Consider the following 24827-nt stretch of genomic DNA (forward strand, 5'->3'; position numbering starts at 1 on the left):
GTGAATTCCAGTGAAGGGGAACAGCCTGTTCAAAGTCATGGAGGCCGGAGATGGAATGCTGAGTTTGGGGAACAGCGAGTAGACCAGTTTGGCTGGAAGGGGCGTAACGTGAAATAAGCGTGGAAAGGTAGGCTGGAACCAGACTGGGAATGGCTTTAAAGGCTAAGCTGAGAAGTTTTGAATTTTATCCTAGAGGCAATAGAAAAATCATTGGAGATCCTTGAGCACAGGGCAATAACATGGTCATGATCTGACTTTTTATGTACGATATTACATATTAGTGTGAGGTATTTAGGTTTATAGGCTATTTTCCACCAACCACAACTGCATACGAATAAATTCGGAATAGGCAGTTGAATATTATAAAAATTGAGCAGTTTTTCGACCGAGATAAAATAACCCATATCTTTTAGTCAATTATGTTTGTTTACTGATTTTCTAGTCAAATGAAACTGATGGCACAAATATTTAAAGATGTTAAAAGATACAAAAACAATAATAAAAAGAGCCCCCAACTCCACTCCTTCTATTCCTGCTGAGGTTCCGTGGCTCTGGTGGAATATGGCAGGGAGTAAGGGGAGGGGTGGGGAGGAGAGGGAGGCGTAGTGTCGCTTCTTTAGAGTGGGGGCATCAACATGTCCAGGGAGGGAAGCTTAGGACGGTGTGTGGGCAGGCAGCTTGGTGCCCAGTCGTTGGCTTGTACTTGCCTTACCGGTTTGTGCTGCCTCGATGCCGCCAGGGTGGGGCTGTCTTTTTACCAGGCAGCAGGGATGCCCAGGCAATGCTCCTGAGTCCATGCTTTGTTGGTTTCATCACAGGGAGTCCCTTTGTGAGAGCCCCATGAGGGCAGAGGCATCATGGAAAGCACACCCAGCTACGTGCAAGACGCCCCCACCTGGGAGAAGCCAGCATCAGAGAATGGCATCAGACAGGAGCCAGGCACTTTGCCACGGGGTCCACATCATGGGCCACTGTGCCTGGGGGGAGCCTGCTCCCTTTTGGAGAGGAGCCCTGAGCACCCCAGACTCTTGGTTTCCACATGGCTTACCCCATGGCTCAAATGACCCACTTCCATTCTTGGGGGGTGAGGGACCCCGTAATGGTGAGGGAAAGGCTGGATGGTTGGGGGCCAAAGAGGGGCTGCGATGGAAGGAAGCAATGCTAGCCCACCAGCTGGCACTCTGTGGGCAGCCATACCCACCCCGTCATAACCTCCTGCCCCCAGAGCAAGGTGGCAGCCACCCCAAGAATGACCCATTGGCTTTCCGGCCCTTACATTGCCCCTTCCTTCTGGAGACCAAGATCCTAGAGAGGACCCCTTTCTGGGTGCCCACCTGCCTGCCTCCTTACTTGGTGCCCAGCCAGCCCCACGATCGGCCTTCTGACTGGCCCCTAGCTCCTTATCCTTGGGCATACCTGGGGGCCCAGCCCAAGAGTCCTCCTGCTTTCAGCTCAGGAAGCAAGGTAAGAACTTGAAAGTGTTGAGAAAACCCAGAGGGAACTCAAACTGGGGAGGATGTAATGAAGAAAGGAACAATTGATTCTCTTAGTCAGTGAAAGCTTGTCTTCAGAAGAATTCCATTCAATTCAGCAAATCTTTATTGAGCCTCCCACCTTCCCATACAAACATCAGATTAGGGGGCAGGAAGCCTGGGTATTTTAACTCAGGGACCTGGCCTGGGACCCCAGCATCAATTGCAAGTTAGCTGTCCTCCATAGATCATATTGCCTCAGGTCCACTCACCCCTATTCCATCCCTCTCTATTCAGTGCCCAGCTTACCCCTTTCTTCTCCCTTTAGGGCTTTTATCACAAAGATCTAGGCATACCTCGCCTGGCAAAAGAGATGTTGACCACTGCTGAACCTGGGTTGTTGGGCGTAGCCCCTGGTGGGCATCTTCAGAGAGCTGGGGAGATGGATCGGTCCCTACCCTACCAAAAGGATGGGGAGTCAGGGGCCAATGGGCACCAGAACCTTTGCCCACTTCTTGGGGGGTGCCCAGATATAATCAGCAGCCGGACCGTCTGGCCTACTCATCCCCCAGGCCTGGTTCATACTCTCGGCAGTTCCTGGGTAGTGCCTCGAAATGGGAACCTCAGAAACCCTCAACCAGGGCCACCCTCTGGGTCAGAGTGCCCTTCACCAGGGCAGTCTGTCAGTCAGGTGGGCTGCTGTCCGTCCCATCTGCCTGCTGGAGATGGGAGTCATAGCCACTGTGGAAAGTGCGAGGCAGGCACAGAAGGTGGCACTAGTGGGACAGCTGGGTCCACTGAAGAAGTCGGCAAGCATCCTGGGCCTGGGGCCTGCCCCCCGAGCCACCATACCAAGCTGAAGAAGACCTGGCTCACTCGGCACTCTGAGCAATACGGGTGTTTGGCGGGGTGCCCAGGGGAGGAGATGGGCCCAACCACTCAGGTTGGGTCCCTCAAGAGGGAGGCAAGTCCTGAGATGGGGGGAGCAGCTGCTAGTCCAGCCCCCAAGCGTCCAGCTGACCCCTTCCCAGGCAGTGAGGGGCGGGGGGCTGGGAGCTGGCAGGAAGCTTCGGAACCACCCCCTGGGAGCAAGGCTGAGAGGACAGAACACGATGGCTGGAGAGGTGAGGAGGTTCATGAGCTGGGCATGAATGGCAGCTGGGGCAGCTGGGACTTGGGGAATCAGGGCAAGGGCTGGAGGGTGAGGCTTGGGTTGAGGTTCTGGCCCTGTCCCACACTCAGCAGGTCTTTTTCCAGTTGCTTACTATCCCAACATCTGGATCCCACTGACTCCTTGGGGACTTTGCAGTGTCTCCACTTTGGGCACGCTTCTGCCCACATCTGGATTCTTTTTTTGTTTACCTGCTGCATCACTGTGTTGGGACTGGTATCCAACCTCAACACTAGCCCATGCTTTGCCATTGCACTGCCAACCCCTAGCAAAAGAGGGGGCAGTACAGCTCTGATGCAGTTCCTTCCAAATCACCTAGGAGGAGCCTCTGCTGACCCATGCTCTCTAAGCCAGGAACTATTCCTTCTTTCGCCAAGTTGGATCGTCGACCCCAAGCTGGGACTCTGTGTGCTTTTGACTAATTAGGCCATTATGCCATTGCCTGAGACATTATTCCATGTGTCTCTTAGTCACTGGAATCTCAGTGCCACGTTGGTATTCTCCAACATCTTCTGGGGGATAATTGCTATTTTGGAGCGACAGTCCTCTTTATCTGTTTTCCTGGATTATTAGATCTCAGCGAGTTAGGTAGAACTATTTTGCCTTTTGGCTTTATATGCTTGAGATAGGCCTGTCCCAGCTCCTTCACCATCTGGATCTCTGTACCTGGGACTGGACTCCACTGGACCTCTCAGATCCCCAAGCTTAGGCTGATTCTGTTCTGATGGCATCACTTTATGGGACGTCTCATGACTGTAGCCTGAGTTGGGACTGTCCTATCATCTTGCCCTACTGGTGGTTGCCTTGGACTCTCACATCACTCTGGTGATGGTATTGCTATGTCCACAACTGGAGTCATCCAACTTCTCCAACAACTGGATCCCTACTCTTGCACTGGGATGATCACCCTTACCCCAGTCCTGGATGCCTACCCCCAAAACACCAGCCCTCCTCCCCCATTCCCTGTTTAGAGCCATCTGGGCCTTTCTGTGACTCATTTCAGCTGGTTTGAGAATCACTGCTCACAGAACCTTGGGCTAGGGAGGAGGGCGGGCACTGGGGTTGTAGTGCTGGGAAAAGGGACTGAAGGGTAATAAGGGAGGCTTCGATTGGTAGCATTCTTTTAGGTAGATCAAAGGAGAGTCCTGACAGGATGCATTATCCCCTCAGGATTCCTGGGCAGCAGGCCTGGCCTTGATGGACTTGAGCTCCAGAGTGTGCCTTGCACAGCGCTGCCAGCAGGAATGACCCGTTGCCAGAGCTGTGCCCTTGGGGAAAGGGAAGATAAAGAGTTGGCTTGTCAGTTTCTGAATGTGCGAAGGTGAGTCTTTGCCAACACCCCCCCCCAATTTCTCTCTCAGGATTTCCCTGTTCTGGGAACCCCCATCTTCCAGGCTCTGGAATTTCAGTTCTTCAAAGACTCTTGCCTCCTGATCCCTCTCCTTTGCATCTCCCTGATCTCCAGGTTACCTTTAAGGGGAGCAAGGACACCAGAAGGTGAAGCTAGCCATACTGAGGAGGGCAGAGGCCTCAGGCCCAGTCCAGACACCAAGCTGAGTGTGAATCTTGCCAAATATCTGCTGAATAGCCTGGGAGACAGATTCTGTAGACTGCTTCGGAGGGAGCGGGAGGCCCTTGCCTGGGCTTTTGAGGAAGGTAAGCAAGGGTTCCGCTCTCTGAAGACTAGGAAAAAAGCAGTCAAGCAACAAGCCGATTGCTTACTATGTACTGTAGTAAACAACAGGGAAATAAGGTTACCTTGTATCTATTCTTTGTACACACACACACACACACACACATATATATGTATATGTATATATGTATATGTATATATATACACAGTATCTATTTGCGTACATGTTGTCTTCCCCATTAGAATATAAGCTCCTTGAGGGCATGAACTGTTTTTTCTTTGTATCCTCAGGCTTTGCGCAGTGCCTGGCACATAGTAGGTACCTAATAAATGCCTGGTGTTTGTTGACTAAGGACTCAATCTAAGCACATATCTAATATATAGGTAACGTTTATGTACATTTCCTCTATGCCGGGCACTATGCTAAGCTCTTTACAATTATTATCTCTTTTGATCCTTATAACAACCCTGGGAGGTAGATATTATTATGATTCCCACTGAGGTAAAAAGAGGTAAAGTAACTTGCCCAGGGTCACTTAGCTAGTAAGTATCTGAGGCTGAATTTGAATTCAGGTCTTGCTGATTCCAGGCCCAGTGCTCTGTCTACTGTATCCCTCAGCTGTCTAAATGCATACTGTGTAGTTTGGGGGAGGAAAGGCACTAGAAAAGCTGGAGAGATCAGGAAAGGCATTAGGTAGAAGGTGGTATTTGAGTTGTTTTGAATAGAGGCCTCACAGGGTCTTAGTTGGCCTTTGCCCTTTAATCCTTTACCCCTTTCCCTAGATAGTTTGTGTACTTGTATTTTGTACTATAGTCACACAACCAGTCAGCAACTGATGTGAAAAAGATGTGGGGATTTCAGTGAATTGCTAGGAGCCCAGCATGATTCAGCAGTGTGATCTCGGCAGCCAAAGACTTGTGTCACAATCCTAAGCACTGAGAGGTGCCTGATGTCCAGACTGAGAAAGGTCACAATCCTACCGTATCCAACCCCATTCAGAACACTTCTAGGATATCATGTTTGCTTCGGGGCACTGCATATTGGACACTGATAGACTAGAGCGAATACAGAAGAGATGACCAGCTTGGTGAGAGCATGTCCAGGAGGATTGGTTGAGGGAACTAGAGGGTGTTGAGCCTGGAAAGTATTTTGGAAAGATGATAATTATCTTCAAGTATTTGAAGGCTCATGTAGAAGAGGGATTAAATTTGTTTCATTTACCTCAAGGTGTGGAGAACTAGGATCAGTGAGTGGAAGTGACAGAGAGGCAGATTTAAGTACAATAGAAGGGAAAATTGCTTAATAATCAGCCATCTCAAAAATCAAATGGGGATACTTCAGGAGGTAGTAAATTTGCTCTACTGGAAACCTCCAAGTAGATCCTGGCTGGCCACTTGTCAGGGATGTGTGGAGGGGGTTCATCCACTGGGCAGAATAATTAGCTTCATTTCACAATAACCCTGCTAATGTGTGCAAAACAAGTTCTCCTATAAAGTTGCAAACCCCACTCCTTCCCACTTGCACTTATCACTCACTTGTAACACTCATAACACTGCTCCTGGGGAGCCTCCCTAATATTGTTTTGCATGTTTTGTGGAAACTAATTAACGAGAGGCAGCTAGGAGGCTCAGTGGATAGTGTACTGGACTTGGAGTCAGAAAGACCTGAGTTCCAGTATGGCCCTGAATTCTTACTAACTCTGTGACCCTGGGCAAGTCACTTAACCTCTGTTTACCTTAGTTCACTGGAGAAGGAAATGGCAAACCACTCAAGTGTCTTTGCCAAGAAAACTCCATGGACAGCATTGGTGTGACATAGTCCATAGGATCACAAAGAGTTAGACACAACAGAACAACAATTAATGAGAGGCAATGTGGGGTTGATGGAAAGGTGGCCTCAGTGTCAGGACAACCTGGGTTCAAGTCCCTCTTCCAGTACACATTGGCTAGGTGATCCTGGACAAATCACTTGCCTTCTAAATGCCCCAGGCAACTCTCTAAAACTACCAGCAGGGCAGTTGTTCATCAGCATTAGTAGAGGGAGTTTGCACACTGGGAGTTCCCTACAGTGCTGAAATCTAAACAAAATAATGATAACAATGATGACCTTAAATGGGACCTTCCTATACTCCTTATTGTAGCCTTTTCAAGGTCCTTAGTGCAGAACTAAACTCATAGCTGTTACTCAGTTAATACTTGTAGAGGAAAGGGAGGGGAAGGAGAGAAGGAGTGAACATATGAATGACTGACCAAAGAGATGTTGGAAGAGGAAGAGAAGGGAATGAGTATTTCTATAGCACCGTGCTAAGTGCTCCACACATACTATCTCATTTGCTTCTCACAACAGCTGTTGGGAGGTAGGTGTTCTCATTTTATGGTTGAGGAAACTGAGGCAAACAGAGGTTAAAGGGTCGCATAGCTAGTTCGAGGTGGGATTTAAGGTCAGTTCTTCCTGACTCTAAGCCCAGCACTGCTCCACCAGCTTTTGAGTTTGGGATAACTATCAAAGATTGGCCCAGAAGTCAGTGGAAAATTATTAGGAATTGCTTGGTGGACACTAAGTTTTTGAACTGTTGGGCTGCCTTTACTTGTACTTGTAGCTAGACTCTATTTGTTGGTTGGAGGGGCAGCTAGGTGGCACAGTGGATAGAGCATCAACCCTGGAGTCAGGAGGACCTGAGTTCAGATTTGGTCTCAGATACTTACTATCTGTGTGACCCTGAGCAAGTCACTTAACCATGCTTGCCTCAGTTTCCTCATCTGTCAGATGAGCTACAGAAGGAAATGAAGTTTGCCAAGAAAACCTCAAATGGGGTCATAGAGAGTCAGACACAACTGAAACAACTCCCCAGCAGCAGTCAGTTGGAGAGGCCAGTTAGGCAAGGCAGCCCTAGCATAGCGGGAAGAAGACTGGATTTGGAGTTTCTTGACCTTGGATTAAGTCTTGGCTCTGAGAATTAATTATCTGTGACCTTGAGGCAAGTCACTAAATCTGTATGGGTTTCATTTTCCTCATCTGTAAAACAGAGGTGGAGGAGGAGGGGATAATGTTATGCATTTGCTGGCTTCACAGGGCTATTCCTAGGATCAGATGAGATAATACATGTAAAATGTTGGTTAAACTCTAAAATTATACGTAAATGACACTTTTGTTAGGCATGGAAAGGATGGGAGTACTTTTTGCAGGGATTAGAGGGATCCTTTTAACCATATTTATCATTATTAATCAACAAAGATTTATTAAGTGCCTTCTACGTGCTAGGCACTGGAGTTACAAAACGAAAATACAATAATCCCTGCCTTCAAGGAGTTTCCATTCTGGTGGGGGAGATAACATGTATACAGACAAGTAAAAATGGAATAAACACAAAATACATACAAGATATTTTGAGGAAAGAGGATGCCAGCAGCTGAGGGTGGTGGGGATTGGGAGATACTTTAAGTAGAAGGCGGAACTTGCAGGAAAGAAGCTCTCTCTCTTTGATCCCTTGGAGTCACAAAGAGCTTTAGAAATGGAAAGTGGTCTGATTACCTCCCTCCTTCCCCTACTCCTCCACCAGACTATGGTTTGCCCTCATTCTTTAGGAAGGGTGAGATTAGGAACAAAACCCCCCATTCGTATCCCTGACCCCTCTGAGGCTGAGTTCTTTGGTCGGCTGCTAAGTTACTTGGTTTTTATGCCTATTTTCTCTGCAGTGGGAGAGCCCACTCCTTCCTCTATCCCATGGGAGGACCCCAATGCCCCAAGATCCTGTAGCCGCTGCTACCGTGGACTCTTCAACACCCACTGGGGCTGTCCTCACTGCTGCTACAGGCTCTGTTTGGCCTGTGGCCATTTTGGGAGGGCCAGGGACACCACAGGTATGGAGTGAATGCTTGTATGGGAGTCCAGAAGAAGGAAGAATGGCAAGACAGGGTCTGGCCAAGCCTAGCCCCTTCCCCAGGCCTAGCCTCCATTTAACATCATCTGACGTAGCTACAGACACACAAGCCTACCAGGGAATGTCTGTGACTAAGCCCAATTAAACCTTACCCTCAGCACATACTTGCTTTTTAAGAGCTGACTTTTATGACCTTTGGGGTTTTTTTTTGCTCATTTGACCTCTGACCTCTCTGTTCCCACCTCAACAGGCCCTCAGGAGCAGCCCCAGGAGGGTTGTGCCCACAGCACTGGGCATGATGCCCACTCTCTTACGCTGACCCAGTTTGTCCCCAGCCAGGGTGAGCCAACAGGGGTGCAGAATACTTATAGCAGGAACCAGAGGGACACCAGTTAGATAGCAGGAGGAGGTCTCCTTTCCTTCTGCCTCCTGAATCCCTCTCTGATCCCTGGCACCTTTTGGTTTTCAAGTCTGGGCTGGGAGGGATAGGGAAGAAGTAGCTCCTTTGCTAGTCCTGAGTGTCTACCTTCTTCCCAATCCTAAGAGGTGACTTCTTCCCTTCTCTCACTCCCCCAGCCCTGGCAGAGCTCAGCACCAAGATGCACCAAGTCCGGGCCAAGTTTGACATCCGAGGTCATTGTCCTTGCCAAGCTGATGCTCGAGTGTGGGCTCCTGGGGATAGAGGACAGAAGGTAAGAGCTGAGAAGAGGAAATAGGGATGGCAGGGGAGAGCCCCAAGGGACCTTGGGGTAGAGGTGGGGCAGCCTGTCTCTGAGCTCCAAACATTTTAACAAGTTTTCTTGGTACTTAACACCATGTTGCATGAGCACCCTAAAGATGCCACTATTTTACTTAGTGATGGCGATAAGAGCTGGGTGAAAACAGCCTTTTTGTCCTGTGTTCTGAGCTGGGGAGCATGGTGTGGAGGCAGGAAGAATTCATGGGAGAAATTTTTCCTCTTAACCCACACCTCCCTGATCACCCCATTGCTTACTTCTAAAGTTTTCATTGGATTGGGGGTGGGTGGGGGTGGTTTTGACAGAAGGAGCCAACAGAGAAAACTCCTCCAGCTCCACAATCCTCTTGCAATGGTGATGCACACAGAACCAAGGAAATTAAAGAAGGTGAGCCCTCCTTGCCTCACCCCCAGAGCTGTTTGAGAATCTGGGGAGGGGAAGTGGGGGTGGGGAGGGGAGGAGAGGACTTTCCCATAACTGGAGCTCTAGAGTTGGGAGGTCTTCGAGGACCATGTAGAGATAGAAGAGGTGTGCAAGTGTGATAGAGCCACTTTAGGATGAATGTGGGGAGGTCTTTAGGGAGTGGGCAGAGTGAATTTAGAGGGAAGGGAAGTAGTATGTTTGTATAGACTGGTGTGACACTCTTGTCAGGCCCCTACAATCCTAGTCTTTATTTCTACAGAGGCCACAGACTCCACTGAAACTCCAGGAGAAGCCCCAGGAGGCCGACGATCCCTGCCCTGCCCCTCCCTCTGTGAACTTCTTGCTTCCACAGCTGTCAAGCTCTGCCTGGGCCATGAGCGAATCCACATGGCCTTTGCCCCTGTGACCCCAGCCCTGCCCAATGTGAGTGCCTGGGGGGAAGGTCTCAGGCCCTGGGGGACCGTTGGATTAGCAGTGGGCTCAGTCAGGTCTCTCTCAACTTAACTTGACTCTAATCTCCATGTTGACAGAAGTTATGTCTTATCTAAATTTAACCACTACTGAGCACAGTGCTCGGTACTGAGTAGGCACTTAATAAAAGTTTTTAGCAATGCATCAAGGCAGAAGAAGGTGGTATGAGGAGATGTGTTGACCCACACCCTGTGGTCTGCAGGACGATCGCATCACCAACATCCTGGATAGTATCATTGCCCAGGTGGTGGAGAGGAAGATTCAAGAGAAAGCGCTGGGGCCAGGGCTTCGGAAGGGACTTGGCCTGCCCAGCCCTCCTACTCCACGTGGCCTGCCTTCTCGTGGGGCCCTGCTGTGGCTTCAGGAACCCCAACACCGACACAACTTCCACCTCTTCCAGGAACACTGGAGACAGGGCCAGGTGAGGGCTTACCCCTGGCTACCACCACCCAGCTCACCCAAGCTCTTGTTATCATAAGCCCTGCCTAGCTCCTTATAGACAAGAGGGACCTTGTTCCGAATCTGTCCTCCTTCTTAGTCCCACACAAGGAAGTTATATAGCCTCCTTCCCTAAGTCCAGGATATGGCCCTTTCTCGGATCCATTCTCCTTTCGTGGTTTCTCTCTTCCTAATTCTCCCCATTACAGCCCGTGCTGGTATCTGGACTACAGAGAACTCTGCAGAGCAGTCTTTGGGGGCCAGAAGCCCTTGGGGCGCTGGGGGGGAAGGTGCAGGCCCTGAGCCTCCTTGGGCCTCCTCGGCCTATGGACCTGGGCAGTACAGCTTTCTGGAAGGGTTTCTCCCGGCCAGAGGGTGAGTATCCCTGGACTGCTGGAAGGGAGAGGGAGAGAAGGGAGACACAGCCCTGGAGATAGGGGGCGAGGACTGGGGGGTGGGCAGGATATGGTAGAATGTAGAGATTCCTGGACTTGTCAGGAAAGATCCTTGTTGGAATCCTGTCCTTGACACTTCTTTGCTGTGTGGCTTTGGCGATCGTATAACTTCTTTGAACCTTCAAATCCTTGTGTGTTAAATGGGATGTCTGTGAACAAATTATACCAAACCTATCAGGTTTCTCTGATCTCAGAAGCTAAGAATGGCTGGGCCTGATGAATACTTGGATGAGAAACCACCTGGGAATATCAGGTGCTGTAAATTAAGAGAGAAGCAGCTTGGTAGAGTGGATGGCCAGCTGGCCTCAGAATCAAGAAGATCTTGCCGTGCTTCTGACACATATAGGCTGTGTGACCCTGGGCAAGTCACTTAACTTTTCAGTGCCCCAGGCAACTCTCTAGGGCTCTGAGTTGTTGAATGGCTTCAAGTCTTTTGTTGTGAGGAAGATGCTTTGTTAACATAAAGTATGATATGATGGGAACTATTATCAATGATGATGGGAATAGGAAAAGAGATTGACTTAGGGATAGGGTTGGATTTTTTGAAGCCAAGACAGAGGAGGGGGAGGGAAAGGAAGGGAGAGAGAAGGGGGTGGGGGGGGAAGAGAGAGAGAGAGAGAGAGAGAGAGAGAGAGAGAGAGAGAGAGAGAGAGAGAGAGGAGAGAGGAGAGAGAGAAGAGAAGAGAGAGGAGAGAGAGAGACAGAGAGGAGTAGACAGAAAAGTAGACAGAGTGAGAGAGAAAGAGAAGAGTAGATGGAGTCAGAGTAGACAGAGAGTGTATGAGAGTGAGAGAAAAAAATCATATTTTCCTCCCTTTAAAAAAAAAGATGCCAAACTACTTAGACTAAGAGTCCCACCTCCCTAGGCTAATAGCCTCTTTCTCTTCTTTTAGCTCGTCCAAAGCTAGACAGTGGGTCCCTCCTTCTTTTGCATAGAAATCTAGGCGAGCCAGAGTCCAGCAGGTGTGTATTGGCAGAGGAGCCAGTTTTGTCTCTCTACCCTCCCCTGTACGGGCCCTTGTCTGTCCCTTTCTCCTCCTGCCTCCTCCTGCCTCTCCTTCATTCTCAGACTTGTCTTTCTGGGAGCCTGCATTGGGTTTCTTAGTGGAGGGTGCTTAGGGGGAAAATTGTGGGTGTGATGAGTCCCTTCCTCTCCCCCTTCTATAGATCAGAGAACCTGGCTGCCAGCCTGCCACTCCCAGAATATTGTACCAGTCATGGGAAACTCAACCTGGCTTCCTACCTCCCTCCCATCCCTACCCTCTGCCGGCTAGAGCCACAACTCTGTGCCTCTTATGGTGAGTCTCTAGGTTCCCTCTGCCCACAGTGTCACCTGAGCACAGATGCTTCCTCTTGCCCTATAGCTCTTCATGCCCTTCCAAGACCATCTGCAACTGTGTCCCTAAGCCTTAGTCCTGGGCCCTGTTGGGAACCTGTGCCTGGGTTCTGGCAAACTCAGTGATTCTAGTTTTCACACCCGTGACTTCTCTGTGCCCATGTTCCCATGCCCATCACAGTTAAAGGTCTAACTCCAGCCCCATTTCCCTGGGTCAGGTGCTACAGCCTGGAATTGCCTTGTGCTCTTAACCTTCGCCCACCCCTCCCCATGCCAGGTGTGAGCCCACAGCACGGGCACCTGGGGACCAAGAATCTGTGTGTGGAAGTAACAGACCTCATCAGTGTCCTGGTCCATGCAGAAGCACCAGTACCTACTTGGCACCGGGCACAGAAAGGTATATTTCTCTAGCTGAAGTAGGGTGGAATGAGGGGGTGGGAGGAAGCAGAGAGGTGAAGGGTGGGCTCAGCTCTACCCCCAACCCCAACATCCTTTTCTCTCCTCTTAGAACTCCTGACATGCCTGGAAGGTGAGGGGCTGTGGTCCCCAGGTAGCCAGGTGGGCGCTGTGTGGCATGTGTTTCGGGCACAGGACGCCCAGCGCATTTGTCGCTTTCTCCAGATGGTGAGGAAGGTGGGATAGGAGCTGAGCAGCCCCTTCCTACTTCACCCCACTCCGATAAATCTCTCCTTCTGGGCCATTCCAAACTTCTAAAATCTCTTTTCTAGCATTAGCATTTCTCTTCAGTCCATAAATAGAAGGCACACAGTCAGACAATTAGTGCATCAGCAGGCATTTGTTAAGAATTTTCTTGTGCCAGGCACTGTCCCAGGTGCTGGGAATACAAAGGCAGAAATGAAACAGTCCCTGCCCTCAAGGAGCTGACAGTCTATTGGGAAAGATACCATGTACACATACACAAAATAAATGCAAGGTAATTTGGTGGGATCAGGAAAAGTTCTATGCACAAAGGGGAACTTGAGCTAGGTTTTGAAAGAAACTAGGAATTCTTGGAGGCGGAGATGAGAATAGAGGGCATTCTAGACATGGGGCAGTCCCCATGCAAAAGGGCACAGATAGGAGATGGAATGTGTGAGCAACAGCAAGGAGGCTAACATGTCTGAATTATAATTAAAAAGGATTAAGGTGATTAAAAAGGAGTAAGGTATAATAGGCCAGAAAGGTAGGTTGAGGCCAGCATGTAAAGGGCTTTATCTGCCAATCAGACATGCACAAAACAACACAGTACCCCTACCAAGCAACAGGCAATGATACAAGGTGCTGTGTTATGTGGTTTTATCAGCATTTAGGAAGGAGGTCAGAGTGTTCAGTGAAGAGTTTGTGAAGAGGCATTCCCCAATTTCCTCTCTGGACCTGCTTTTTCATTTTTGTCCCCAGCTTGTGCTAAGTGTTATTCCACCAAGTACTCAGACCAAGGTAGCTAGATGCCTTCTATAGAATGAAAACTCATTGACATGGAAGAGCCTTCCCTTGGAGCTTTGGATGAGTTCTTGAGTGGGGCAAAGGGAGGGTGACTCTGGAGGGGAGTGAGGTGAATGTGGCTGTGATGGTACCTCCCCACTTAATTGGGATAGGCTTCTCGGGAGAAGTGGTCTTTGAGATGCTCCTAGGTAAGGTGACTATGGGAAACCGCTTGGAGAGCAATCACGAGGCCAGTGTCGGTAATTGAGTAAGATGTGGAAGCAAGTGTAGGAGAGAGCCAAGGGGATAAAGAGGTGCTTGAGGGAATTGAGAAAGCAGGGGAGCCTGCTTCAGTGCTCAACAAAGGGGTGGCTCCTGGAGAAATGTCTTGACCAAAAGTCCTTCATCACAAACCTTGAACATATTCCATTCATATATATGCATTATGTATATATATATGCACGTAAACACATATACATATATGCATATATACTAATACACACTCTTTCTGGGGTTATTCCCCCAGGGATACTAGTCTGGTCAGGGTAGGGCTTTCTGCGATCTAAGACAACTCTGGACAGCCCAGCTGTGTGTAACTGGGGAGGCAGAACTACCTCAGGGTCCATATCTGCAGACCTTTGGTAAACTTAGGACTGTAGCCCAAACTCTAGTGTGGACCTGAATCCCTAGATTGACTGTGGAAGCAAATTAGTTTTCGTTGAAATCCTTGTACTGTATTGGTTTTTCTGGAGCTACTCTGGACTATAGGGGTCATGTGGCACATTCAGGTCCATGAAGACCAGACCCACGATAGGCTCTTGCTCGGCCAGAAATAGATCCTGTGTGAATGGAGTGGAGAGGGGAGAGGTTGCAGGGAGTGGGGGTGGTGGGTGGAGAGGGTAGCCTTCACCTAGCTTTTGAGCTGCCTAGAATGTCAGCTTCACACAAGGAAATCCACAGGGAGTAAGAGAATTTAGAGATAATAATGATGAGAATAAAAATGATCTGACATTAGGATCATTGCTATAGAGCTGGAAAGGACCCTCCAACGCCATCTAATCTAACTCAGTTTGCAGATGAGGAAACTTGACAGGTTGTATCTGCCCAACGTCACATAGGTGGTAAATGATAGAGTCAGGATTTGAACTTAGGTTCTCAGACTCCAGATCTAGTACTCCTGGAAGTCTGCCAAGAGTTCACATGTAACCTCTCATTTGAACCTTATCACAACGCTCTGAAGTAGGTAATACAGGGATTATTATCCTGATTTTACAGGAGAGAAACAGGTATAGGAGGGTAAGTGACTTGCTCATGGTCACACATCTTGTAAGTGTCAGAGGTAGGATTTAAACCCAGGTTTTCTATGAAACCCAATACAGTATTCCCAGCTGCCTCTCAACAAAGGTATGAGTTTATTACAAGTTGTGGGGGGGAAAAAGCAAAAACTTTTAAATGAAGGATTCTAATTGGTTGACTATAAGAGATCAATGCAATTCAACTCAACCAGTCGATCAACAGGCATTTATTAAGCACATACAGGGCCAGGCCCTGTAGATACAACAACAAAAATGAACTAGACCCAGCCCTTATGGAACTCAGGTTCTATTGACTGAAGTCAACAAGAACATTATAGGTGTTTGCATGCCCCAGTCTTACGCTAGCGTTAATGGGGGAGAAAAGAAAGGCATAGAACTCAGTCTTTGTCCTCCAAGGAATGTATGGTGTAACAGCAATGCTACTTGCAGCTGCTGTAGAGGTGTAACACCAGTAAGACCAGCAACAAGAGCACATAGGAAGGCTGCTAGCACAAGTTCTTTGATCCGCTTTTCTAAGGAAAACAATTTTAAGGGGTTTACAGTTTCACTTTAATCAAACATACATATATCATTCACTTAGTTCAGGGGGAAAGCCAGCACCCTGAACTTCAGAGCAAATACAAAGAGAAATTACAAACAGAGACAATATAAATAGAGCAAACACACACAGTTATCAATAGCTAGGCCTCTAGCTGTCTGACCAGAGAATTACATAGTTACCACAGAGAGAGGCACCAACAACCACCCTAATTACCAATAAATATGGTCACAGACTCCCAGAAGTCTAAGGGACCTCAAAGGCCACCTACTCCAACCCACACCTGATCTAGTCTTCCATCTCTAATAGCCCCAGTGAGTAGTCATGAAGCCTTGGCTTGCAAATCTGCATGATGGGGACTCTGCTATCTTCAAAGGCACCCCAATGTGGTTGAAGTGACAGGACCCACATATAAAGAGAGATAAAATAAAAATACAAGGCAGTAAATATTCCCTAATCACAGGTGCCATAAGAGCTCTGAGAAGGAAGGATCCCTGTGGAATCTAATTGGTTTGAAAGAGATGGGGAAATTTGCATAGGCAGAGAGGAAGGTGGAGGATTAGAGAGTGAGGTGGAGGTGCTGGGCCTGAAAGACTTCACCTCAGACACTTACTAGCTGTGTGACTCTAGGCAAGTCATTTAACTACTGCTTGCCTCAGTTCCCTCATCTGTAAAATGGGGATAATTAGTGGCACCTACCTCCCAGGGTGGTTGTGAAGATTGAGTCGGTTAACATGTAAAGTGTTTTATAAATGCTATTATTAGGAGGGCCTTGCAGCCATTTGCCATGAGAAAATAAGGGATTTAAACCAAGTACATTACCTATTGTTACCCAGTTTCTGAGTTTTTGATCCCTCCCTCCTTTCTCCTCAGTCCCGTCCTCTCCCAATTCTGAACCTGCCAACCTGGGCAACCCTCAGCCCTTCATCTCCCTACGTCTTGCCTTTCTTTTCATCCCTCCCAGTCTCAGGCCTAGGTATACTTCAGCCTGGGGCTGTATTGTTTGTCCCTGCCTCCTTCCTCCCAATCTCAGCTTCCCTTACTATTACCCGGGTGACTGAGTCCTCCAAGGGATCCAGCCTTGGGTAAAATCCACACTTACAGCATCCTCCTAGCGGCCCTGGCCTTTGTTAATGGGGGCAGTGGGAGGCAGGGGAGGAGGCAGTGCACACATGTGAGCTCCTGATTCTCCAAGATCCCTCTCTGCTCTAACTATAGAAGCCTCTGACTTTCTTTGCTAGGTGTGCCCCGCTGGAGCAGGCACCCTGGATCCAGGATCCCCAGGCAGCTGCTACCTGGACACTGCACTGCGTAGACGCCTCCGGGAGGAGTGGGGTGTGAGCGGCTGGACCCTTCTGCAGGCCCCTGGAGAGGCTGTGCTGGTGCCTGCAGGGGCCCCTCACCAGGTCTGGGCAGGCAGGGTGGGAGATGGGCCTACTCAGGGTAATAATTAATCCCTAACCTTTGCCTAAACTCTACACTTCACACCCACTATCTCATTTTATCCTAAGGATCACCTTTAGGAAGTAGGCAAGTGGATCATAGAGCTTAGGAAACAGAGACCAAGAAACTTTAAGTGATTTAAGCAAGAGTATGGCAAGTGATTAAGAAAGGAGGGGTGGGAATCCGATTCCACATTTTGTAACCCTTCAAATGCTGTATAAATGGGAGGCAGCTTGGCTTATTAGGGAAAGTGGTCTGTATAATAGAGTGGAAAAAGCATGGGATTTGGAGTTGAAAGGATCTGGGCTCAGATCCTAGATCTGCTAATGACTACCTGTGGGACCTCACCTCTGTGGACTTCAGGTACTTCATGGATGAAACAGAAGATGTCTTTAAAGTACCTTTAGCTCAGTGCCCTTTCTGCCGAATTCCTTGCTGAAGATGGTACTAGCTGTCCATATGGTGCCCCTAGTTATGCTCAAACCCATACCATGGTCTTTGCTCCCTAAGAGCAAAGTCCAGAGTGTGGAAGGGGGCATCAGAGGAGTGTTTATCTAGAATGTGAGGACCAAAGGGCATATCATTTTTGTGTCCTCTCTCTCCTTCATATTCCTCTCCTCCCCGGCACAGGTGCAGGGCCTGGTGAACTCGGTCAGCGTCACCCAGTATTTCCTGTCTCCTGAAACCATTGGCCTCTCCACCCAGCTCTGCCACCAGGCACCCAACTTGCCCCCTGATGCCCGCCAAGTTTATAGCCAGGTGAGGGCCTCAATTAGAGTGCCACTCAGTGCTCTCTAGTATTGGGGGACTGTGGACTGTGGGAAAGATCGTATCTTGTGTATTTGACCCACAACAAGGAAGTCTTTGACCGTGGGTAAGGGTTAAAGGGAAATACCTGGGTGGAGAAAGCCATATGCCAGAACCAGTTACGGAGCAGCACTTGATACATCCTCCTCTTTTCTGTCTCTCATAGATGGACTGGGCCATATTTCAAGCGGTGAAGGAGGCTGTAGGAACCTTACACGATTCTAAATAGGGGGAACCCAGTCTTTCAGGGTAGGAAGGGAAGCACAGATAAGACAAAGCAAACACCAGCATGCCAACTGGGTGTTTGCCCCAGCAGCTCATCCCTGGGCATCAATTGGGGAAGATGCTAAAAATCTTGGGCACCAACCCCATGGGCATCTCTCTAGTCACGAGCAAGGCATGATCTCCCAAGGCAGCCCTTCTTGAACTCTACAACCAATACGCAGAGTACTGCCAATGCTTGTGTCCGCTCTGATACCACTCTGCTCATCCACCTAAGGCTGGCACTGAATAAGGGCTCAGCTCTTCTGATATGTGTTCTCCCTCCTCCTCTAGTACATGGTCTCAAATGCCCACAGGGATCCCATGACAAGAAAAACAGTCCTTCCCAGGCACCTGGGTGAACTTGGGAAATCAGTCTGACTTAAACTATGCCACTGCCTTCTTGCCCTCAGCACTCTACTTTTGCCTAAAGTCTCTTCCCTGTCTTCCCATCCTAGATGAATCCCCTGGGGGAGTCCTTCCCACCATCACCCTTTGCCAAATGGGCACTATGAGGCAACAGGAAACTTCCTGATTCTACTTGCCTTATAGAGGGGCTAAGAGGGCAGGGGATTAGATGGAGGTGAGGGATACTCCAGAGCTTGCAGGGTCTGCTGGCGGGACCATGGTCTGGGTGGCACTGCCCCTCTTTTCCTTATGAGTTTGAGTACCCATTAAAGTTTGTGTTGTTTTGTGAATACTTTCAGTGTGGTTGGCATTGCGTACAACATTCACATACCATGGGGGAGGAAGGAAAGATTGGATTCTTTCATTATGTTGGGGGAAGGGAGAAAGGCTATGGAGATCTTGGGATGGCTCCCTACCTCCAAATACCTCCATGGCCCTATTCCCAATGATTCCTGTGACCAGGTCCCTCACCTGGATGTTTTATGCTCAAGATGAACTGACTAGAAGATGGCGCCTTCATTGTTGATACCAGCATCAAGGACTCGGATGGGGTGACCCTGGGGAAACCAGAGCAGTAGGTCAACCAATCAATCAGCAAGTATTTATTAAGCACCTACTGTGTACCAGGCACTGTGCCAGGCCCTGAGGATACAAAGGCAAAAGTAAGAGCATTTTTGCTCTCAAAGAGCTTACATTCTTCTGGGAGGTGGGGTGGGGAGGAACCAGAAAACACAGAAGCTCCCTGTCTGATCTCATCAGCTCTCATAGATGCAATTGTAATACCTATGCAAGTAAGTACCATATCTAGAAAGCCAGTCCTAGTGGTGCTTCTGACACTGTGAACTGAATGTCTCAAATTCAAACTGTCCAAAAGACAGCTTGCTATTTTCCCCTACCCCCAATCCTCCTCCTCTTCCAAAATTTCTACTGTTCAGGGCAACCATCCTTCCAACCACCTAGGTTTGAAACCTTGGTCCCATTCTCAACTCCTCAGTCTCATCCATTCCACATGGCTAGTCAATGGCTAAATCGGCTTCTCTGTCTCTACATTATCTCATCTGTGATCCCCTCTCTATACTCATACACCCTGGTTTAGGCCTTCATCAACTCCTGCCTGGATCATTGCAAAAGCTCCCTAATTGGTCTTCCTGCCTCAAATTGCTCAGTCATACCTTCTCCCCACCTCAATAAACTCCAGTGGCTCCCTGTCACCTCCAGTATCAAGTATCAAATACCTGGCATTTTAAAGCCTTTCACAACCTGGCCTCTTTCTATTTTTCCAGTCTTCTTACACATTACTCTCTTCTATGTACTCTATAGGCCAGCCATTCTGCCTATTTACTGCTCTCCATGCAGGACTCTCCATTTTTCATCTTCTTGCCTATTATTATAGTATTATTGCTGATTCTCCATGCCTCCTTACCTCCACCTCTCAGAATCTTTGGCTTCCTTCAAGCCTCAGCTCAAGCATCACTTTCTACAGGAGGCCTTTCTTCATTCCCCTGGCTCTTACGGATTTCCCTTTTTAAAATTCCTTTGCATCTACTTTGTGTGTTTTTTTCAATGTACCCATATACATTCACATTTTCTCCTCCATTAGAATGTAAACTCCTTGAGGGCAGACTATTTTTGCTTTTTCTTTATACCTGCACCACTTGGTTCAGTAACTGGCACATAGTAAGTGCTTAATGAATACTCATTGAATAACTGATCTTTCTCATGCTCTAAAATACACACTCCTGTTCGTTCTTGGAGGCCATTGGTCAGCTCTTCAAACCAGCCAGGCCCTGCCTATTTGCTGCCCCTTGAATTCAGTAATAAGCTGGGGCAGGGAAAGGGAAAGAGGTCATATGTTCCTGGCCTGCATGGGCACCAGACTTCATCTATTCTTCTGTGGCTCTCTCTCCTATGTATGACATGCCTGTCTATTAACTCCGTTTGTCTCACTTCTTCATTATATGTCTTATCACTATGTACATCTTTGTCATCTTCCCATTGTCTTCTCTTGCTATTCTTCTTTATCCCGGGGATGGTATCCAGAGATAGCTGCATGAATGAAGGAAATTGCTCATTCATATCCAAAAGGATATTCCTATCTCCAGGACAGTTTAACTAAATGGCCTCCAGACTTCTTCCTCCTACTTCTTGAAATACTCTCCTCTTTATACTTGATTAGGACCCAAGAACTACTCTCTCATCCATTCCCATCTGATTTGTTGCTTCTGCTTGATATAGAATTCCAGTGTCCTAAGTCAGAATTCACAAACCTCTTATCCAGTGGAGAGTCCCACATGGAGAGAGCTGGAGGGGAATCTCAAAGTTTAAGCTCCTCCTTTTACAGATAAGGAAAAAGCAATCTAGGGAGATTAGGTGACTTTGGTCACATAGGTAAAAAGTATGAGGGGCAGAATTTGAACCCAGGCCCCTTGTCTCCAAACTAATGCTCCTTCCACCGCCTCCAAACATGGAGACCTTCATTTGTATGCAAAGACAATGTCTTACCTGTAATGGAGACCAGTGGGAATGCTTCCCTGAGCCATTCAGCTTTTCTTGTGCTTCCAAGCTACCTGGCTCATTCATTTAATTAAAAAATTTAGTCCAATCTCTTTCAATTAATAAGATTTCAATTAATGGGGCAGCTAGGTGGTACAGTGGGCAGAGTGTCAGGCTTGTAAGTCAGGAAGACTCCTTTTCCTGAGTTCAAATCTGGCCTCAGACACTTACTAATTGTGTAAGTGTCAAGTCACTGGGCAAGTCACTGAACCCTGTTTGCTTCAGTTCCCCATCTATAAAATGAGATGGGGAAGGAAATGGCAAACCACTCTAATATCTTTACAGAGAAAACCCCAAATGGGGTCACAAAGAGTTGGGTACAACTGAAGCAACTCAACAATAACTTTTCAATTAATAAGCATTTTTCTCACTCCTACTCCTTCCCCCAAAGGAAAAGAAAAAAGAAACCCTTGTAACAATATGCATAATTAAGCAAAATAAATTCCTTCGTTGACCCTGTCCAAGAAATGTTTGTCTCATTTTGCATATTCACTTTATCAACTCTTTGCCAGGAGGTAGGTAGCATAACTCACTGTTAGTTCTCTGGAATCATTTTTGGTCACTGCATTGATCTCCATTCTTAAATCTTTCTAATTTATTTGTCTTTACAATGTTATTATTGTATACATTGTTTTCTAGGTTCTGCTTACTTCACTCAGCAGCATCAGTTCATATAAGTCTTCCCAGGTTTCTCTGAAATCATTTCTTTCATCATTTCTAATGGCACAATAGTATTCCATTACATTCATATAGCATAATTTGTTCAATCATTCTCCAATTGATGAACACTCCTTTAACTTACAGTTCTTTGCCACCACAGAAAGAGCTGCTGTAAATATTTGTATACACATAGGTCCTTTTTTCTTCTTTCTTTGATCTCTGGGCCTAGGAGTGGTCTCCCTAGGCTAAAGGGTGTGCACAACTTAGTGACTTTTGGGGCATAGTCCCAAACTGCTTTCCAGAATGACTGAATCAGTTTACAATTCCATCAACATTTCATTAATGTGCCTGTTTTCCTGCAGTCCCTCCAACAATGGTCATTTTCCTTTTTTTGGTCATTTTTGTCAATTTGAAGAGTGTAAGACATATTCAATTCAACATACCTTTATTAAACATTTACTACATGCTGGTATGGCGGTAGAAGATGGAAGGTTGAGTTTCCAGCAGGGGGTGGTTAGAGAATGGCTAGGAGTCCAATCTTTCTGGACCTCAGAGTTTATGAAGGGGAGTCATGTGAAATAAGGCTGGAAATGTAGATGGGGGGCCAGATTGTAGAGAGCCTTAAATGCCAGGATAAAGAATTTCTATTAAAAAAAAAGAATTTCTAGCTTATCCTGTAGGCAATGGGGAGCCCTTGAAATATTTTGGGCAGAGGTATGATGTGTTCTTAAACCTGTGTTTAAGAAGGTTATTTTGGAGGCTGGGCTGTAGAATGGAGATATTAGAGATGGAAGAACAATTAGGAATCTATTGTTTGTCCTTCATTTTCGAAGAGGATCAGTGATATCATTGGTGACATCTTGACTTGTGCACGAATTAGATTAAAATGAGTCAGAGGTGGACAAAGTCATCAGCCTCACTCTCTCTTCCTGAGCCATCAAAGTCCAGGGGCAGGATGAAAATCAAGAGGACTAGCAATGACTCTGGATGCAGTGGATGACCTTGGCACCTTTGATGCCTGACCAAGCTCTAAGCACTTCACAGCACCTGCCTCAGCCGCCTTCATTGCCCTTGGAACAAATTGTTCTCATGTACCCCATTGCCACTGGGGAAAGCCTTCACTGGGAGTAGACTTCCCCCTAACTCATCGACAGGTTTGAGGCCTGGCAGTTACCCTCAACCTAGTTTAGCCCATCTGCCAAGACAGTTTGCCTGGGTATGGCTGCTGCAGATGCTGCTGCTTCTTGGAGCCACGGGGAAGAGCTGGGTAAGTCAGGTGAATAGCGAAGGTGGATGAGCAGCCCTCAAAAGGGCTCAATAAGGTACTAGTCCTCCTGAACACCCCCATAAACCCCCAGGAAATTATTATAGTCTATGTGAGAGGTGGTGAGTGCCTGAACTAAGGTTGTGGCTATGTGAGTTGAAAAGAAAGGAGGGGATGGATGGGGAAATGTCGTGACGATTGAATCAATGAAACTTGGTAAATAGTTGAATATGAGGGTTGTGGGACAAGGCGGAGTCTGGGTGGGATGACTCCTAAGTTGGACCTGGATGACTAGAAAGATGGAGATATCTTCAACAGAAATGAGAAAGTTCAGAGGAGTAGATTGGAGAGTTAGGGTGTGATGAGCTTCATTTTAGACATGTTCAGTATGAGAAACCTATAATATATCCAGGTAGACATATCCAGGAAGTCTTTGATCAATGCAGTGACCAATCACAATTCCAGAGGACCAGTGATGAAGCATACTACCTTCCTCCTGACAAAGATGATGGTCTTGAGATGCAGAATGAGACATATATTTTTGGACACAGCCAATGAAGGAATTTATTTTGCTCGTATGTTGTATACCTGATGCAAGGGCTTTGTTTTTCTTTTTTGTTTTAAATTGGGGGGGGGTGGGGTAAAATGGAGAAAAAAAGTTTTGTTAAGTAAAAAAAAGGGGAAAAAAGATAAATCCAGTAAGTAATCGACAACATGTGACTGTCATTGAGTAAAGAAATTAGGCCTAGATACATGAGTCTAACCTGTCTTTTCAGGCTAATTAGATGTTATTCTCCCTTATATACACTATATTCTAGCTAAAATAAACAATTTGCCGTTCCCCATAGACAGCATTTTATCGCTGTCCTTTTTGCCTCTTTACCAGTAGTCCCTTCGTGCCTTGAATGCCCTTCCTCACCTCTGACTCTCAAAATCCCTGTCTTCCTACAACGTGCAGCTCAGGGGCCAACTTCTACAACAGGTCTTTCCCAGTCCCTAAACAGAATCAAAGAAGCTCAGAGTGGAAAGGGACCTCAAAGGCCATCCAGTCCAAGTTATGTCTGAGCGAGAGTCCTTTTTGCAACATCTTTGACAATTGATCATTCAACCTCTGTTTCAAGGCCTCTGATGAGAGGAAACTCATCACCTCTTGAGAGAGATCATGCCATTTTGGGACATTTCTCGTTATTATTAAGCTGCTTCTTTGTATTGAGCTGAAATCTGCCTCCCTAAAATTAACACCCATTGCTCCTAATTCTAGTCTGTAGGGTCAAGGAAACCAAATCTAAACTCTCTTTCACAAGATAGCCTCTTAAGGGCTTGAATAATAATAATCCTACCCCTCTCCCCACTCCTGCCCCCAGTCTTCTTTATTCAGGACTAAACATTCTGAGGGACTTCATCAGTTCTAATGGTATAGCATTATGTTCCTTCCTCACTCTGGCTACCTTCTCTGAGCAGCTCAAGCTTCTCAATGTCCTTCCTAAAACGTGGCACCCGGTATTGAACATAAGGACAACAACGATGATATTAATGAGTCAGTGGGTCGATAGATTGTGCTGGACTTGGAGTTGGGAAGATCTGGGTTCAAATCTCACTGCTGGCACTGGGAGCCAGCCCCTTAGTGTCTCATTGTCTCAGGTACCCCCGGGACTTGTTTAATAAGTCATAGACCAGTTGAGATTTGCCTTTGGTGGACAGAGTCCCCCCCACTGAGGAAATCGTAGAACCTTTACATAGCTGCGTAATAATACCAATAAAAGCAGCTCCAACAACAATAATTTCATATTAACATAGGACAAGGCACTGGGGCTACAAAAACTAGTCCTCCCCCCCCACAAGGAGTTTATATTCTCTGGGGGGTGGGAGGGTGGGGATGCAGAATTTGGAAATTCTTCTCTCCAATCACAACATCCACTGGGGCCCAGGACTTACTTTAAATAAATTCTTCGTCTTTACTGTGACTTAGGTCCCTTGGCCCACTCTTAGCCCAAGGGAAGCCCACTTTCCTTACTTTGGCTTCACTTGCCTCCAAAACCCCCTTACTGAGCCCTTTGATTGAATTTCTAGACAGTAAGGTCCTTGAAGGCAAGAATTGTGGCATTTCTCAGCTTTCTGTTCCCTTGGCCTAACACAGG

General features: G+C 47.4%; 1 protein-coding gene across 1 annotated transcript; it reads left to right on the plus strand.

Annotated features, from left to right (window-relative positions):
* Window positions 1-18504, plus strand: HR (HR lysine demethylase and nuclear receptor corepressor). The gene is given in 20 exon segments (XM_036752628.1): window positions 1-127; window positions 819-980; window positions 982-1464; window positions 1801-2596; window positions 3814-3964; window positions 4109-4299; window positions 7973-8137; window positions 8408-8497; window positions 8734-8849; window positions 9200-9281; window positions 9577-9740; window positions 9991-10209; window positions 10436-10601; window positions 11575-11644; window positions 11849-11979; window positions 12295-12414; window positions 12526-12641; window positions 16535-16699; window positions 17367-17495; window positions 17710-18504. Coding segments are annotated over 19 exon segments (3540 nt in total). The 5' UTR covers window positions 1-127; window positions 819-857; the 3' UTR covers window positions 17773-18504.
* The last annotated feature ends 6323 nt before the right edge of the window (window positions 18505-24827 follow it).

The sequence above is a fragment of the Trichosurus vulpecula genome, chromosome 3 (genome assembly GCF_011100635.1).
Source record: "Trichosurus vulpecula isolate mTriVul1 chromosome 3, mTriVul1.pri, whole genome shotgun sequence".
In the NCBI taxonomy this organism is placed as follows: Eukaryota; Metazoa; Chordata; class Mammalia; order Diprotodontia; family Phalangeridae; genus Trichosurus; species Trichosurus vulpecula.